This window comes from Sus scrofa, chromosome 3, assembly GCF_054392235.1.
Source record: "Sus scrofa isolate SSC_HxYL_T2T_F1_AM1 chromosome 3, Sscrofa_HxYL_maternal_Yorkshire_Landrace_v2.0, whole genome shotgun sequence".
NCBI classification, from domain to species: Eukaryota; Metazoa; Chordata; class Mammalia; order Artiodactyla; family Suidae; genus Sus; species Sus scrofa.
The window spans coordinates 88,061,633-88,077,961 of record NC_139385.1 but is presented as its reverse complement, the minus strand read 5'-3'; the positions used below and the strand labels follow the sequence as shown (position 1 = coordinate 88,077,961).

The 16,329-nt window shown below is 41.7% G+C and overlaps 1 protein-coding gene across 27 annotated transcripts in view; it reads left to right on the top strand.

Annotated features, from left to right (window-relative positions):
* The window catches only part of LOC110259998 (uncharacterized), a 494,473-nt gene that overhangs the window by 397,708 nt on the left and 80,436 nt on the right, over positions 1–16,329 (top strand). For 17 of the 27 annotated variants that reach the window (XR_014839720.1, XR_014839722.1, XR_014839728.1 and 14 more), the window contains 3 exons: positions 1,132–1,204; positions 1,921–2,091; positions 4,924–4,987. Coding sequence is in view for 1 of the 27 variants with exons in the window: in XM_085016132.1 (XP_084872258.1) it covers positions 1,981–2,091; positions 4,924–4,987 (175 nt within the window). In the remaining 26 variants the exon portion in view is untranslated. Of the gene's footprint in view, positions 1–1,131; positions 1,205–1,920; positions 2,092–4,923; positions 4,988–13,623; positions 13,728–14,864; positions 14,993–16,329 lie in introns of all 27 variants that reach the window. The other 10 variants (XR_014839735.1, XR_014839738.1, XR_014839740.1 and 7 more) reach the window with 3 other exon arrangements.

The following is a 16,329-nucleotide window of genomic DNA, read 5'->3' as shown; positions in this document are numbered from 1 at the left end:
TAATAAATCACAGGAGGCATGAGTGGAGAAACAGCTAAATTGAAGTTACATTGGACCTCGCCACACTGCCTCCTCCTTCTGTCCCGCCTACTCTCTTCTTCCCTCCCCCTCCCTTCCCCAACCCCATGAGTATTCTCCTCCCAGATTGTACCCAAGGTGTGCAGTATATTTTGTGAGTAAGTGCGTATATGGTTTCCTGTGTTTTTTACGCTGGTAGCCCGTGTGCCCTAGAATCCCCTCAGGTAGAAGCTGGCACAACTTAACACTGGCCTTGGCTGGCTTACACATCCAGCCACATCCATCGCAGGCCTCAGGACTCAGGCCTCAGTGTCTGCGAGCCTGTGAGGTTGGAGGTAGGACGCTGTTCTACACACACGCTGGGAAGGTAGCCCCCCATGACTTCCACAGCTCCTCTGCTCTTAGGGCTGGATGCAAGAATGAGGAGAGCAAAGGACTCTAGTCAGAGCCCTGAACCCTTGAAGACGTTATTCGTTCTTCCAAAGGGTTGTATTTCTCCTTCTTCCCAGAAAATCATCATCTCACTTCCCCTTCCTCTAGGAGCAGCCTCCTTGTGCCACCCAGGAAAAGAAAATGCTTTGACTCTGGGAGGGAGAGGCTAGAGAAAGCAGGTGCTCCCCTAGGGCTCCCTCTGATGTCCAGGCCATCTGCAGCTTCAAGGAAGGAAGGGCTGTGAGCAGACAGCCTGCGGGCGGGATGGGGTGTCCATGGAGTGTGACCACTAATGCCATGGTTGACCCTGGCCTGTGAATTGAACCTCTTATCCTAAAAATTACTCCTTGTTTCTCTGAAATTCAAATTTAACCAGACATCTTTTAAGATTTTGTTAAATCTGACATCCCTACTCTGATGTATGCAAAGAAAAATGGTGGGGACAGGGGTGGGGGATATTTAGACTTTGTAGAACAAAGCTACTGTGTTTCTTTGGGGCTGCAATGGCACAAACACCAGAGCCATTTAAATAGGACTTTGAAGAACCTTCTTGGAGGCATCAGCAACATTGCTCTTGTGTCTTGCTTGGAAGGACAGTTAAAAGTCAAGAAAAAAATTGAGAATCCCCTTTTCTTCTTTTCTCTTCATTTTGGGTGACCTTGTCATTTGTTTTCCCAACAGGTACACTTCTCTGAGTAACCAGTACACTGGGGAAAAAGTGGAAACCAGGACTGTTCCAGGCAAGCCTAGCTGTGTATGCACCCTATTTAATCACCCAACTCAATGTATCATGACCTGCTGTTTTCTGAGCTGTCAACTCCTTTAAGATGGGAACCTCTGAATAATTCTTCATTGAACTGAATTGAAAAGTACTAACTCCCCCCCCCCCCACTCTTCTCACCATGTCTTGGTCTGGATTTGTGGGTAGACAGACTTTAATTTGCCCAGATGCAACTGGGTTGTAAACCCAGTCTTCCTTTACCGACAAGGAAGGTTGCAAAGAGTGGGGTTTGATGGCTTCTATACCTAGAAACCAGTTTCTGAAACAAACAACTGCATCTGAAGAACTGAGCATTTTAAATGCATTTGAAAGTGGCAGAGCTCTCCACAAGAGCTGAATTATGTCAACTAACCCATGGTTTTGAGGGCAGAAACACATACCCAAACACCAGTAGGACAGGGCATTAAGCTGAACAATAGGTCTTTGGGGGTGGGGGTCGGGGTCAAATGAGGAACCCGCTTAAGTTGGTCAAAAAAAAAATTCTTATTGTTGGACTCCCCTTCCTTGGCCCTGATCCCCAGTCATTTTGAATGTATCTGATTCATATCCCCCAAACTGGTTGATTTGTCCCCATAAACTTAGTATATTTAAGGACCCAGTCTCTATAAAGCTCTCCTCTCTGGTAGGGATTTTGAGGAGGAAGTCATCACCGTCCTTTTGTTTTCACCAAAATCCATTGCCCTCCACAGTGGGGACCCTCCCATACCATGCGGCTGGCCAGCCTCTCCTGCATATAGCGTCCACCCCTAATGAGATCCTGGAAGAGCATTGCCTGCTTGCCTTGTACACCCTCCTCAGTACTCAGGCAACCACGTTTCCTAGAGATTATCTCAAGAAAACCTCGAGGGACTTGTCATCAGGTACCCAGTGTTGTGGAGGAATTTGCCTTTGTAAAAATTTATGTATGTATGTATGTATGTCTTTTGTCTTTTTAGAGCCACACCTGTGGCATATGGAGGTTCCCAGGCTAGGAGTCCAATCACAGCTGCAGCTGTAGGCCTACACCACAACCACAGCAATGCCAGATCCAAGCGTGTCTGCGACCTACACCACAGCTCACAGCAATGCCAAATCCTTAACCCTTAACCTACTGATGGAGGCCAGGAATCGAACCTGCAACCTCATGGTTCCAGTTGGATTTGTTTCCACTGAGCCAGGACGAGAGCTCCGAATTTGCCTTTTTAAATGTTGGTTTGTAAAGATTAACTTTCTAAAGGTTCAGTTGGACCAAGTTTTTGAACCCGTCTTGTCTTAGAGGAGTGAGTTGTTGTAAGGGGGATAAAGTTGCTAAGTTTCAAGGTGAAATCCTGTGGGAGGCTAAAGAGAGAGAGACACCATGAATGCTGATAAAGGCTATAATTTAAATTTTAGATTTTTTCAGGTGTTTTAGGTCTTTAAAGATGTTAGAGTCCATGGTGGAAAATTGTGTGCTTTGAAAAAGCCTGAATTTTGTAATAATGCCATCATTTCTTCCCTCTGGTATAATTCAACTTGTAAAAAAAAAAAGTAACATCAGAAGGCAGCAGTTACATCATACATGCAAGGTGGTGTTAGCTGCTGTTCATGGCTGCAAAACAAGCCTTTTTAGGCTGGCTGGAGTTCATTCTATTGAAAACGAGTCTACACCCACCTCCTTGAAGGTTTTCATGGTGGTTTTAAAATGAGACGTAGAAATGCCAGCGTTGAACTAACACATAGGCGGGAAGGGAGGGGACGGGGAAGGTCAGACTCAGTGATGGCCAGAGGGGACCAAGAACACCCCAGGCCAGCTTGGGCCTGAGGACCATTTCATGCCTCCTAAGCAGTCAGAGTCAGTATGCATGGTGGGGGGAGGGTGGGGGCGTTGTTGTTGTTGTGTGATCTTGTTCTCTTAATGAATTCATTGCTAACTTTGAAGGAGGGTGCATTTTTACATAAAAATCCACATTTATGCCTTGTTTCTCTTGAAAATGCAAACTATTCATTAACTACATTCTGCACGGTGACAATATTTTGGCACTGAGCAGAGACTGCCTCTTTTAAATAAAGAATTTAAATAAATCCTTTTGCTGTACACTGACTGAAGCTATTTGTTGTCCATATTGTCTGGCTTGCCCGAGTCCCTTCCCCTTTCCCCTCTGTATTATTTCTTTTTTTTTTTTTTTAGTTTTATTTTTTAATTGTTATGTCAATTTCTGTTGTACAGCATAGCGACCCCCCCCCCACACACACACACATGTTTTTTTATCCTACTGTCTTCCAGCGTGTTTTATCTCAAGAGACTGGATATAGTTCCCTGTGCTATTCAGTAGGACCTCACTGCTTATCCATTCTAAATGCAATAGTTTGCATCTACCAACCCCAAACTCACCATCCATCCCACTTCCTCTGCCATCCCCTTGGCAACCACAAGTCTGTTCTCTATGTCTGTGAGTCTGTTTCTATTTTGTAGATAGGTTCATCTCTGCCATATTTTAGATTCCACATGTAAGTGATATCATATGGTATTTGTCTTTCTCTTTCTGACTTACTTCACTAAGTATGAGAGTCTCTAGTTGCATTCATGTTGCTGCAAATGGCATTGTTTTGTTCTTTTTTATAGATGAGTAGTATTCCATTGTTTGTATGTACCACATCTTCCTAATCCAGTCATCTGTTGATGGGCATTTAGGTTGTTTTCATGTCTTGGCTGTTGTGAATAGGGCTGCAGTTTCTTAATGTCAAAGCTAAATACCAGTTGCCAGGAATCATCCTAACTGAGCTGGTGGTTTTCTTATGCTCAGAAGCTTCAGTCATTTCTGTTCCCTGCCTGGTATCTGTGAGCATTTAAGCTTTCCATCCTTAGAGTAAGGTGATTAGATTTGTTCTCAAATATCCGGCGCTGGGAGACCTGAAATCCCACCGTGATGACTCGTTGCTCTGGCCAGCTGCTTCCTCGTGTGATCCTCCATCACGGTCACTGCAAACACTCTGAGGAGGGGAATATAGTTTTACTTCCCTAACATTTCACTAGTAAGGATTTAATTTTTTTCTTCTTTGTACAGACACACCTATGGCATATGAAAGTTCCCAGACTAGGGGTCAAATCAGAGCAGCAGCTGCCGGCCTGTGCCACAGCCATGCCGGCACTGGTTCTGATCCTCATCTGCAACCTACACCACTGCTTGCAGCAATGCTGGATCCTTAACCTACTGAATGAGGCAAGGAATCAAAACTGCATCCTCACAGAGATATCAGGTCCTTAACCTGCTGAGCCACAATAGGAGCTCCCCCTAATAAGGATTTAATCAAGTCCCTTTGCCTACTTGTGTCTGTGAAGAAGCTTTTGTGCATGAGGAATGGGATTGGATGGCAGTGTACCTGGAAGGAGTTCCACAACAGCCCGTGCAATTATCCTGCATCTGTTTTGTGAGGAGTGTGTCTCCACATAAATGCTACAGGAGACAGACCTGGAGCACAAGATGCAGTTGGTACCCTCTATAGCATGGGAGGTGTAAAAGTGCTAGCTTTTAGGGAACCTGAAGAAAAATGGCCCTCCTCTTTGCAGTATTCAGAACAGATGAGAGGTGGGCAGAGGTTGGACACATAGAGATCTAAAAAACATCAGCTTTTTGCTGATTCTAAGTGTATTGAAAAATGTGGCTTAGGTGTGAGACCCAGTGGGCTTTGCTAACACTGCCGAATTCAATCTAACCTCCTCTTATAAATTACAGGTCTCATGTCCAGGTGCAGATCCCCTAGTTATGGCCCCGAACAGATACATCCTCCTGCAAACAGGTGAGTCCAGCAAAAGAAGCAATCCCTGAGCCCTGTATGCCCACTTTTTCTTCCCAATTCACAGTCAGTCAGTTTACCACTCCTTTGGGGGTGAGGTCAGGGGTGGTCAACAGTGAGGGGTGAGAGGAAAACCACAGGGGCGAGTCTTTCTGGAATCTTACTCATGGACTTTCTGGAGAGGAAAATAAGTTCTCCCTTCAATAATAACCTGCAGGCCGAGTAGTGCTGGATGTATAGAAATTGTCTTTTCCATCTGAGCTGCTGGAAGCATTTCCTCTTGGCAAGTGGAAGCCCAGGGCTTGGGCCCAAATAGGGTTCTAGAAGAGTGAGAGTAGGCATATAGAGCCATGGGATTAAGAAATTCCAGATGAAGAGGGCAGACTTGGGAAAAAATTGAATATCCAGTGCCTCGCTGGGAACAATAAAGACCCCAGAGGGTTCCAGAGGACAAGAAGGAGCAGGAGCCTTTTAGGGGAGGTACATGAAGAAACTTCTTGTTAGAAACCTGCACAGTATCTCCTCTGAGGAGCCAATAAGAGGATTTGGACAATATCTGTTTCTATAACCCCCATAATGGACACAATGCTCTATTTTATACCCGGTAGGTACTCACTGAAATATTTGGTAGATCGAATTAAAGAGAATCTTCTCAAGATGACTATAGTAAGGAGGAGGTGTACCAAAAAATAATCATCCCCAGGCTTAACCTTTCTAAGAAATGTTTGCATTTTGAAAGAGGGCCTTGTTATATCAGATTAATCTGCAGGTGATGGAATATGCAGAACATGCTTGGACCAGAAGCTCTTGGGGGAGGCTCGAATTTCTCCCCGATATGCACATGTTCCCCAGAAGTCCAAGGTTAGCAATCCGGTACCACAGTTAGTCCAGTCCCTGCCACAGTCTGAATTTTATGGTTTCTTCTAGGGAATACCAGTCTTTCTCTTATTTTTGTTGTTGGTCTGGATATAAATATCTCTAACTCTCTTTAGCAATTAGAAATACATATTTATAACAGTGATTTCTACTGGAAGGACTTATTAGAAAATTTAATGTTTGTTATAGTGATAAAGACAAAAAGTAGAGTTACTGCCACCCCAAAGCCCCAATCTCCTTACATAAATTATGGAATCCATAATAACTGCCTTATATGGCAATTGTAAAGCCAATGGAATGTGATGCAGTAAGGATGGATTTCATATTTATTTTGCTTTTTGTATCAAGTAGGTGGAGAGTTGCTGATGTCAGGAAAATCCCTAATTGAGAATCACAGTGCACGGATCCTGATAAATGACAACTGTCTCACCAGGACCAGTGACCACACGGGTTCCCACTTCATGACCAGGGTCACTGGGGAGACATTTCTCATTGGATCAGCTTATCATAAATATTAGGTTTCAGCCTTTGAGCATATATTGCTGGTTTTCAGTTACTTGTAGCTTTAGAACATCTGCTTTTTCATAGCAAAAAAAAAAAAAAAAAAAAAAGTAATGAAGACGAGGAAAGAAGAAAGAAAGAAATCTCTTAAGGAAGTATTTAAAAGCTGAGCTGATAGATTTGGCAATTCTCGTTTGTGGCAGGAATAACAGGCATCACAGGGGCAGTGTGACTTCAATATTAAAGAATAAACGCTTTAATATTATTAAATACATCATAGCAGACTTTATAGCAAGCTTCATAATAAAGTTAGATGTTTCAGTACCAAAAAGGCACACACATTGCTTTAATGGTATCTACATGTTCTGGATTGTAACGGCCTGTTATGACATCATCTGTTAGGAATTTACTGTGAATGCTTGGGGAGGGGGCTTCAAACAAGCTCCTTCTAATAAGATGCCGCAGAGTGTAACTATATCTAATGACAATTGGTCAATTATGAATAAAGCATTTTCAAAGAGAACCGTTGCTTTAAGCTCTATTGAAACGCTAATGGGGCTTAGCAAGAAGTCTCCCTTTCTGGCCTGCTGTTCTCTTGTCTGAAAAGCCACACTTAAATTTGACTCTGCCTCGCTCCCAGAGCCTGCTCAGCTCAGAAGGCAATCAGGGACCATTTGGGCTGCAGACAAGATTTTCCACTTAACAACGGAACCAGCTCTGGGCTTGATGCTCGGGGCCTAGTCTGATTCAGATGGGCAGTAAGTCTTTAGGCTCCTTCCTGCCCAGTCCATCCTGTTTGTCTCTGCTTTTGGATTCCATGGGAAGCATCCGATTGAAACAGAATCCACTAACCTGATTTTCTGAAAAGAAAGATGTCTTATCTGGTGACAGACAAGTTGGCTGCCTTCAGGAAACGTATTTTCTCTAATTCTGGAGATGGCGTGGGGTCTCAAACTTGCTGCCCTTGGGTATAAGCCAACTCACAGATTTGTTCTGTTTGACAGCTGCTGTGCTTAAAAGACATGACTGTCTGTGCCTTTAGGTGGGGCATGCCCTCTCCAGTTTACAGTGCGTTTCACCATTTCCCTTTGCCATCGATCTGGCATAGACCATGTTACCTGCTACCTGCCAGACCTCTAAAAAATTGAGAATTGTGAGCCCAGTGGGCCACAGTTCATGGTTCTTTTCTGCTGCCTGCAGCTTCAGTTTGACTTGATGTCTCTCACTGACGCCTCCCACAGCTGGGCCTTGTTCCTCACAAAGAGTTTCTGGTGAAACTAGAGTCATAAAGACTGGATTAAGAGCAAAATCCAAGGAATCCCAGAATCTAAGAGTTTGCAAGAAAACTTAAAGGTTTGGGATACTCCAGCCCCAGATGAGCAACTTGAAACACAAAGAGGAGAAATGCCTTGGGAAGGTCAGAACCAGAAGGGATAGAGCAGGGACAGAAAGCCAGATCTCTTCACTCTCCATCCTGGTACACTGCACCCACCACTCCACACAGCTGGCCTGGATGACACCTCCTTCATAGGGTCTTTCCCCACATTCCAGAGAGTGTGCCTTTTCCAAAGTCACCATCCATGCCTGCAGGATGGCACCAGCTGTGCAGCCAAAGCCCTTCTACACTATACTGCGGTGTCCAGTGAAATGAAAGTCAAGGCCATTGTGTTCAGAAAGCCTTCTAAATCTCAAGGAGAAGTGCTTCTCCACTGATGCTAGAGAATTTGGGACTGGAGATAGATTAAGGTTTATCCCAAGAGTCTATCTTGCAGACAGCTCGGGTCATTTGAGTCCCAGGTCCTTCTTTGTTTGAAACACACTCAGACTTTCCTTCAGAGTTGGCCTTGTGAGTAGGCAGAATGGTTTGGACTCCGGAACCTTGAGCCACCCCAGGAAGGCCTCCTTCAGCCAAAAATCATCTTGTGGGTAAACCCTCCTATTTTGATCAAGGAATATCTGAAAATCAAACTAGTAAGAATTCATAGGAACTAAATATTGCCCCCTCTAAGCATTGTGCTTTGTGGAAAAAAAAAAATCCTAGAAAAGGAGAGCTTCTAGATTGACTGGTTCTAGGAGCTTTTTCTTCATAATGAAAGGGAACAGGGGCAGGGAGGACACTGAGCATTAGTCAGAGTCAGAAAAGCAGGTGAAGGACATGTTGGGGGAGAGACATTGCCTAGTAGAGAACCTAGTGGTGAAGGGATCAGCGAAGGAGATACCAGAAGAAATGGTGGCAGCATGTAACTCCATGGGCGTCCTTGGACAAGATTGCATGGTCAGGCCCCGGACCCTGCCCTATCAGGGGCTGGCTGTGGCCTTTAGCTCAGTAACCTTGAAATTCTCAGTCCTCGCTTCCCGGCAAGGTCTTCAATAAATACTTCCAGGAATATAGAAGGAAGGATATAAGTATCCTATGTCCTAGCTCAGTGGCTGGCATATGAACTCAGTTAAGTATTTGTTGCATAAATGAATCAAATATTTGTAGCATGTACCTGTCCAGCCATCTCTACTAGTAAAATATTCTAGCCTGGTCACTAGAGCACTTGACCAAGGCTTTGGTGCCTATAAAACAGGTTTTAATTCCAGGAGATATGGAGTAAAATGGATCTGGAGTCAAAAGATCTCAGATTCCTTATCTGTCAAATCGAGACAAAAATAATCCATATCTCAGAGAGGTGCTATTGGGTTTTTGAGTTTTTTGTTTGTTTGTTTAGCAATTGGGTATTTTTTAAAAATTATAGTTATTTTAGAATGTTCTATCAATTTCTGCTGTACAGAAAAGGGACCCAGTTATATATACATTCCTTTTCTCAGAATATCTTCCATCATGTTTCATCACACATGATTGGATGTAATTCCCTATGCGATAGAGCAGTTTGATTCTGAAATGAGAGATTGTGTGTTGACAACTCATATAGAGAAAAGTGTTAATTTATTTTTTCTTGTCTACACTTTGTGGGACTATCAGTGATTAAAGATTTTTAGAAGAGGAGCTTGGTTCTTAGCGTGTCCATTTGAACATCCCTGGTAAACTGGGAACTTTGAGAAGTCACAGAGGGCTGATCAGTGCCGGGTTGCAACTTCCACTGTTCTGCAGAATAGTGAGAGGCCATGATAAAGAGACATGGTGGAAGTGCTGCCTTTGGCAGCTGACTTCCATTATTGTTTTCTGAGAGTGGAAACAAGGTCTAGAGAGACTAGGAGGCTGCTTATTGTTATAGGTGGAGCCTGGAGTGGAATAGACCTGAACCAAATTGCAGGGAAGATGGTAAGGCATAGATCCAAGAAGTGTGTGTGTGTGTGTGTGTGTGTGTGTGTGTGTGTGTGTGTAGGGAGTGGGGACAAACCATCAGCTAATCCTTTGGCCACAGTTGAAGAGAGATGAGGACTTCTCAGATGTTCAAGGGCCTGCAAAAGGTGCAAAGATTATTAGAAGCAAAAGTTGAGAAAGTCTGGGAAGGAGAGAGTAAGCTAAAAACATCTTTGGATAATTTAGAATAAAATGAGCATATCTTGTTTTATTTTTCTTTTTACTTCGTTCATTTGCTGTGGTAGAATATTATATACATTCAGTGGAATTCTGTATTAGGAAAGTGTTGAATGCATCAGAATTTCCACATGGGCCAGTGCCTCATGCATTAGGGTATTTATGGGGTGAGGGTCAGAAATATGTACCCCAAATTGCCTGTTTCTTAGTTCACAGTTTTATCTTCCCCATCATTTCTGTTACGGAGCCAGTGTTCTCCCAGATTTGGAATGCTTTCCTCACTTATGTACTTATTTATGTATATAAAACATAAATTAATGAAACTATTTCCAGACACATAATTCCACAATTTTTTTATGCCCTTGCTGTTTGCCTTTTGATAAAATTTTCTAATTAAGTCAGTGTGATACTCAGCCAAAAAACAGATTACTTCAGAATATCCTCACATGTTCCTTTTGTGTGCAGTTTACCCTGAAAGCAACACAAATCAGTTTCAGCTGCCATTTGGGGCATTTAGGTTAGACTAGGGGAAGAACTCCTATACTGCAGGAGCCTGGCTGAAATGCCATGCAGGGAATTTAAAATCTCCATCTCTAGAGAATTCTAGAAAAAAAGTGAAATAACCAGTCACATATAGGGTTGCCTCTTTGAAAATAATCACATCCATGAAGATCCTCTGTGCTTGACATATCTTAATGACCTTTAATTCTGCATTGCTATATATCCCATGACTTCGCTCAGAGAACATAAGCATCCTAATAGAGGCAAGTGGAAGACTTTGGGGTATCTGTCCAATCCCCGATCCCCAGTCTGTGAAAACTGATTCCTTGCCAGCTCTGAGACAGGCCTTGTAATTCTTCTTATGCCATGTGGTCCGGCTGAGGTTCACCCATCACCCCCTGGCCAGGGCTGATTGGAGTGGGATGCACACCCAATCCAAGAGAGGTCAACCACATTCTCTCTTCTGGGGATGGCATTGGGACTCAGGGAGCAGAACAGCCATGGTTAAGAGAGTCTGGAGCTCAGCTGCCTGGATTTGCAACTCTACTACTCATTTGTTATGTAAATTTGGGCAAGTCATTTAATTTCTCTGCCTCAATGTTGTTATCTGTAAAATGGGGCTAAACCTTATAGATTGAATAGGAGGATTAAGTGAGTTAATACGACATGAAAATTACTTAAACACTCTCCAAGGAATAGCTAATTCATGGTCTTGGCTGGTCACTTGAGCCAAGTGGTCTTGGAATGGAAGACATCGCTGTGGAATGGTCCTCTTCAGCCTTGGACCTGAATGAGGAGAGAAATCCAGTTTGCAGGATAAGATGAAAGAAGCAGAATGGAGTGAGAAGAAAAGCTGGAGACCAAGAAGGCAGACAGGTGGACTGATGGAGCAGGTGACATGGCTCTTCTTGGTTTTCTGGCTCCTGTTCTGGCCTCTCCTATGGTTGACCTCCATTTGGCCTGTTGAGTTCCATGAGATACTCCTGTGTCCTTATAAAAATGTTGCTTTTTTTTTTGGTCCTACATGAATTCAAGTGAGTTTCCATTGCTTGGAACTAAGGATCCTTGGCTAGGAGGGTTTAGGTACGTGCTCAGTTCTCCTTTGAACACATGTTTCTGAGAAACCAGAACAAAAAGAAAACTTTGAGAGAAAGGTTCTGCATATTCTCTGTCTTTTAAGGTCACTCTCTCTTTCTCAGCGTAAGAGACTGCTACCATTCTGACATATTCTTTTCAAGGAACATTCATGTTCTCCATTAACAGCTTCTCAACTGAAAGACTTCTCCAACAACCCAAACTCACTTTTTTTTTTCTATATAAAAATGACTTTAAAGTTGAGTGAGCCAAATTTCTCATCTTCTAACTCTGTTGCATTTGGCAGTCCGAACAATAGCGTCCTCTTCCTTCGTCTCAGATGGTAGGAGAGCCCAGGCACTGCTGGGATGCAAAGCTCACACATTATTTGGTATTTTCCACTGCCAAATCCAAGTCCTTAGGCTTAACCTGCTAAATCCTTTGACTTTAGTCATGAAAAATGACACACATTACCATGCCTCATAACACATCTTCCCAGACCTTTCCAAATAACCAGCCGGCGGGCAGCATTGCCAGGCTCACCACAGACACCATCATTTTTTCCCTTCCCTGTCTGGCTCTGAGTTTTTGGAACAGAGATGAAACTTAACCTTCCTAAACAAAGACGGTTTACTAGGCAACTTAGGGCAAGTAATTAGCTCACACACCATAAGGTGCCGCAGAGCTGTTTGCAGATCTCTTCCAAGTTTAGGTCTTTTTTTTTTTTTCCCCAGAAACTTACCCTTTTCTCTAAGAACCCACAGCCATTTACCACTGAATGAAGGAGTACACTTATTATAAAAGTAAAATATTTAAAACCTTTTCAGGGATGGTCAGACAACCTCATAAATCATGTTCTCCCCATGGGTGAGTTTGGGATGGGAAGGTCATGTGTTGACACATTTAGAAGCCATTGGGGTGCTGTGGTTTCACAGCCAGGAGGGAAACTTGAGCTTGTTGAAGTTGGAGCTTACTTGTATTTTTATTTATTGAATTAATGGAATCTTGGCAACAAAATGTGCTTTACTTTAGGCAAACTGTGGTATTTTTTTCTTTGCTCCCGCCTACCTCATCTCCCTCCCTACCCCTCCCAAATACATTTTTATAAATGTTTCAAACACTAGAAAAGCTTCCTGGGCAGCCAAACTGAACCTTAATAAAATCAAGATGAACCAATCAATATAGAGAGATGTGGCTTCCATTAAAATTGACATTTGGGTGTTAGAAGAAGAAGAAAGGAATAGCATGAAAGTAAATATTTTGAATGTGTTTACAAGGCTGCTGGATTCTAAGTGTTTGCACATTTATCAATCCATACATGAGCCTGACGGGTAGCTTTTAAAAAACATGTATCACCAGAATCTAGTCAGCTCAGCCCAAAGTGATTTCCTCACTTTGGTGAAGGTTCTGTCATTCTATGAATGTGTGTATGTGTGTATGTGTGTACTAGTGATCAGCAAAAGCAATAACAACAAAATCACCATCACAATTTAGTATAGAAGTTTTCAATCCCATCTATTAGCTAGAATCACCTGGGGGAGTTTGGGGAAGCCTCCAGGCATCTTTACTTCTTAAAAGCTCCCCAGTGTATTAGTTATGGTCCCAAAAGGAAATCACTGGCACATTCAAGTTGTGTAATTTAAAGAAGGTTTGATAAAGGGACTCTTTGCAGAGGGTGGAGAGAAAGCAGAAGGGATACTGCAGTATCCTGGCACTGGGGCTAATAGGGGGCTTTTTCACCCCTAGTCCGAAGGAGGAAGGGGTAGGAGCAGTCATCAGAACCCAGAGAGAGCAGCCCAATGGAGAGGGTCACCTAACAGGGAAGCAGCCCGCTGTTGGTAGCTCCACAGAGTGTCAGCCAGATAAGGACCACCCCAACCACGTTATCCTTCCCCTCTTCTGCCTCCAGCCGGTGCTCCTCATTGACTGAACCCACCTAAAAGCCAGGAGCTAAGGGAGCCTTTTGAAGCAGTCCATAATGTTAATCTCTCCTCTACCCAGAAGAAAGCATGGGGCAGAAGAAATTGGGGAGAGGATCTGGGGGAAAAGGGGAGCAAATCATGCAACAAAATATGAGTTCCTCTGGTCTTCAGTGGAATGGGCATTGTGATAAAAGTCAGAAGTCTCAGGTTTAGTTCTGGCTCTATGTGATTTGTGGCAACACAGTCCACTTGAGTCTGTTTTCTCAATTGAAATGCAGGGCATTAGACTAGCACTTTGTTCATTTCCTTGGAGGCCCTTTGGGGTGGGAAGATGGAAAGACCAAATGATGGGTTCTAGCCTCATTCCCCACTGCAGTCCATAGTAAGTAAATCAGTCATGCTGAATTTCTTTGGAGAGAGTCAAATTATTTCTCTTATACTTACTGTATGCATTTTAAGACAGTGAGCATCTATAGACTACCGTATATGTTCACAACCCAGGGCACTCTCTGTGTGTGTCCACTCTTGTAGACATCTTAGAAATGAGAAAAGAATGTATTTTTAGAGTTGAGAAAATTGAAACTTAAAGAGTTTAACCTAAATTTACTCATGCTAAAGAGGCAAATATATGGTTGACTCACAATGCAAACTTATGTCTGTTTTATTCCAAAAATAATGCCACCAAAGTACATGAAAACTGGAAAAAAAATTTTTAAACCTACTTACACACAGACACCCACACACACATGCACTTTTACTTCTGTGTATTTTAGTACATCTCATTACTTTCCCCAGGTTTAAATAGCTTGTCCTTCTGCAGACTGACCTTGCCAGGGCCCACTTCATCTTCTGATCTTTCAGCAGAGGACAAAAGACAGACCAGGTGGCAAGTGAGCAAAACTACTATCATCAGATTTATGCAACATTTGAAATAGCTACCTGTCTCTACTTTTTTTCAGCCTACAAAAGAGAGTAGTATTTTAATAATAAGTAAAGATGCAGCTTCATAGAGATTTATTCTCTCACCCCATGACTGCCAGGTTTTTCTCCATGGGAAATTGGGCTTTTGAAGCCTCTTTTAGAGGTTCATGTGTTCACAGTTCAGAGAAGAGAGAGGTCAGTGAGGACGAACAGTCACAGACACTGTGGGACTTCAGGGCATCTTGCAGGATATGGATGAGAATTTTCACAACCAATCTGTAAAGTTCTGTAAGCCCAATCTTTGTCCTACTAAGGGAAAACCAAATATAACCCTAGAAACATAGAGTTCAGAGTGTATTTTCCTGTGGCTTTTAAATGCCTAGACCCTAAATACCTCATTCAGCAAATGTTTATACATTAATAAATATGTGCCATGCTAGGAAATAAGTGATGGGGAATAATGATGAAAAATACATTGTATTAAAATTAATGCTTATTAAAACAGTGAGATAATTGTGGACTTACTGTGCATACTGTGGACTTGGTATAAAGAATAATGGGAGTATAAAACATTCTTTTTTCTTCTTGGTATAATAAGGGACATTTTCATATGGAGCAATGCTTTGAGCTGAGATTTGAAAGATGAATAAGATTTTACCTGATGGAAAATGAGTCCATTTAAAGGACAGTGAAGGCAAAGGGAAGTGCATTTGCAAAGGCACAGAGGTAAGAAATGGGACAGGTGATTTAAAGACCAACAAGTAGTTCAATGTCTATAGTATAGGATGCAGATAGGGCAGTGGTGGAAGCAAAGCTGGCTGAATAGATGACAGATGAGCATAGGTCTTAATTGGGAAGTTAAGGAGTTTATATTTTATTCTGTATTTTCTATTATTTTGAAACTATTTTGCATACATGGCTATGGATGCAACCATATAGGGTGTCTTTGTGATGCTATGCTAAATACAGCACATCTTCCCAAAGTTCCAGTTTTACTCGAAATATTAGAGATTTTTCTAATTTATTTATTCATACTCAGAGATTATTGTTATATATGCCATCGTTTCATTAAACCTAGGAGAGTAAAACACATTTATATAGTGGTTAATAAGGAAGTTTAATACTTTATGTCATGAAGAAGTAAGTAGGATTAGTGCTGTAGTTGAATAATGGTAACCAGAGTAAAAAAAAAAAATGAAGCATATGAATGTCTTTTTGTTCAAGGAGGTAGGTTTGGATTTCTTGGTGAACAATAAAGACTGGCAGAGCTAGTTCAATTAGCAAGTAGCAATTTTTGATGAAGAAAATAAGCTTTTACAAATCTATCTAAATTCTTTCTGTATTTGTATTTCATCAAATATTTTATCAACATTTAACTACTCGTAGTCCAAATTGGATGGAAATCACTTTCTCAATAATTCAGAGGATTCCCAAATTAAGGGAGAGTACATTAAAGCATTTTTACTGACATTCTTGATATACATTTGTAAAGTATAATTTTAAATACATTTTTCACCAGAAAGCATAAGTTTGAATCAAGAAATTTATATGTAAAACAATGAGAGAAATTTAAAAAGCTAAAATCACTGAGATTTATGAAAGATTCTTTGAAACTCCACACAAAGAATTTGACAATGAAGAAGATAAAGCAATCTGAAAAGTATAATACGCACTTACATGATTCTTTACAATGATGATGGATTTATTATTGTGAAGATAAAAATTAGCATCAATCTTGGCATTTCTTATGATAGAAAAGTATCAATTACATTATCTGGACAAAATAGCTCTTAAGGAAATCTCAAAAAGATACTATGTACTAATAAGTGAGCAATAAATCAGGAAGATGTATCAACAATGAGTATATTTATATCTAACAATATAACTTTTGCATATATAAATGACAAAGGAGAGCACTTTAGGAGAATTAATTTTTTTTTTCTGTGAACTAGCAGATAATCTGTTTCTTTCAAGTTGGAATAGTTAAAGGTAGCCATATAATGCTTTCAGTTCTATTTTAAATCAAGACTTTGTTAAAACATAAAAATACACATTTCTCTTTC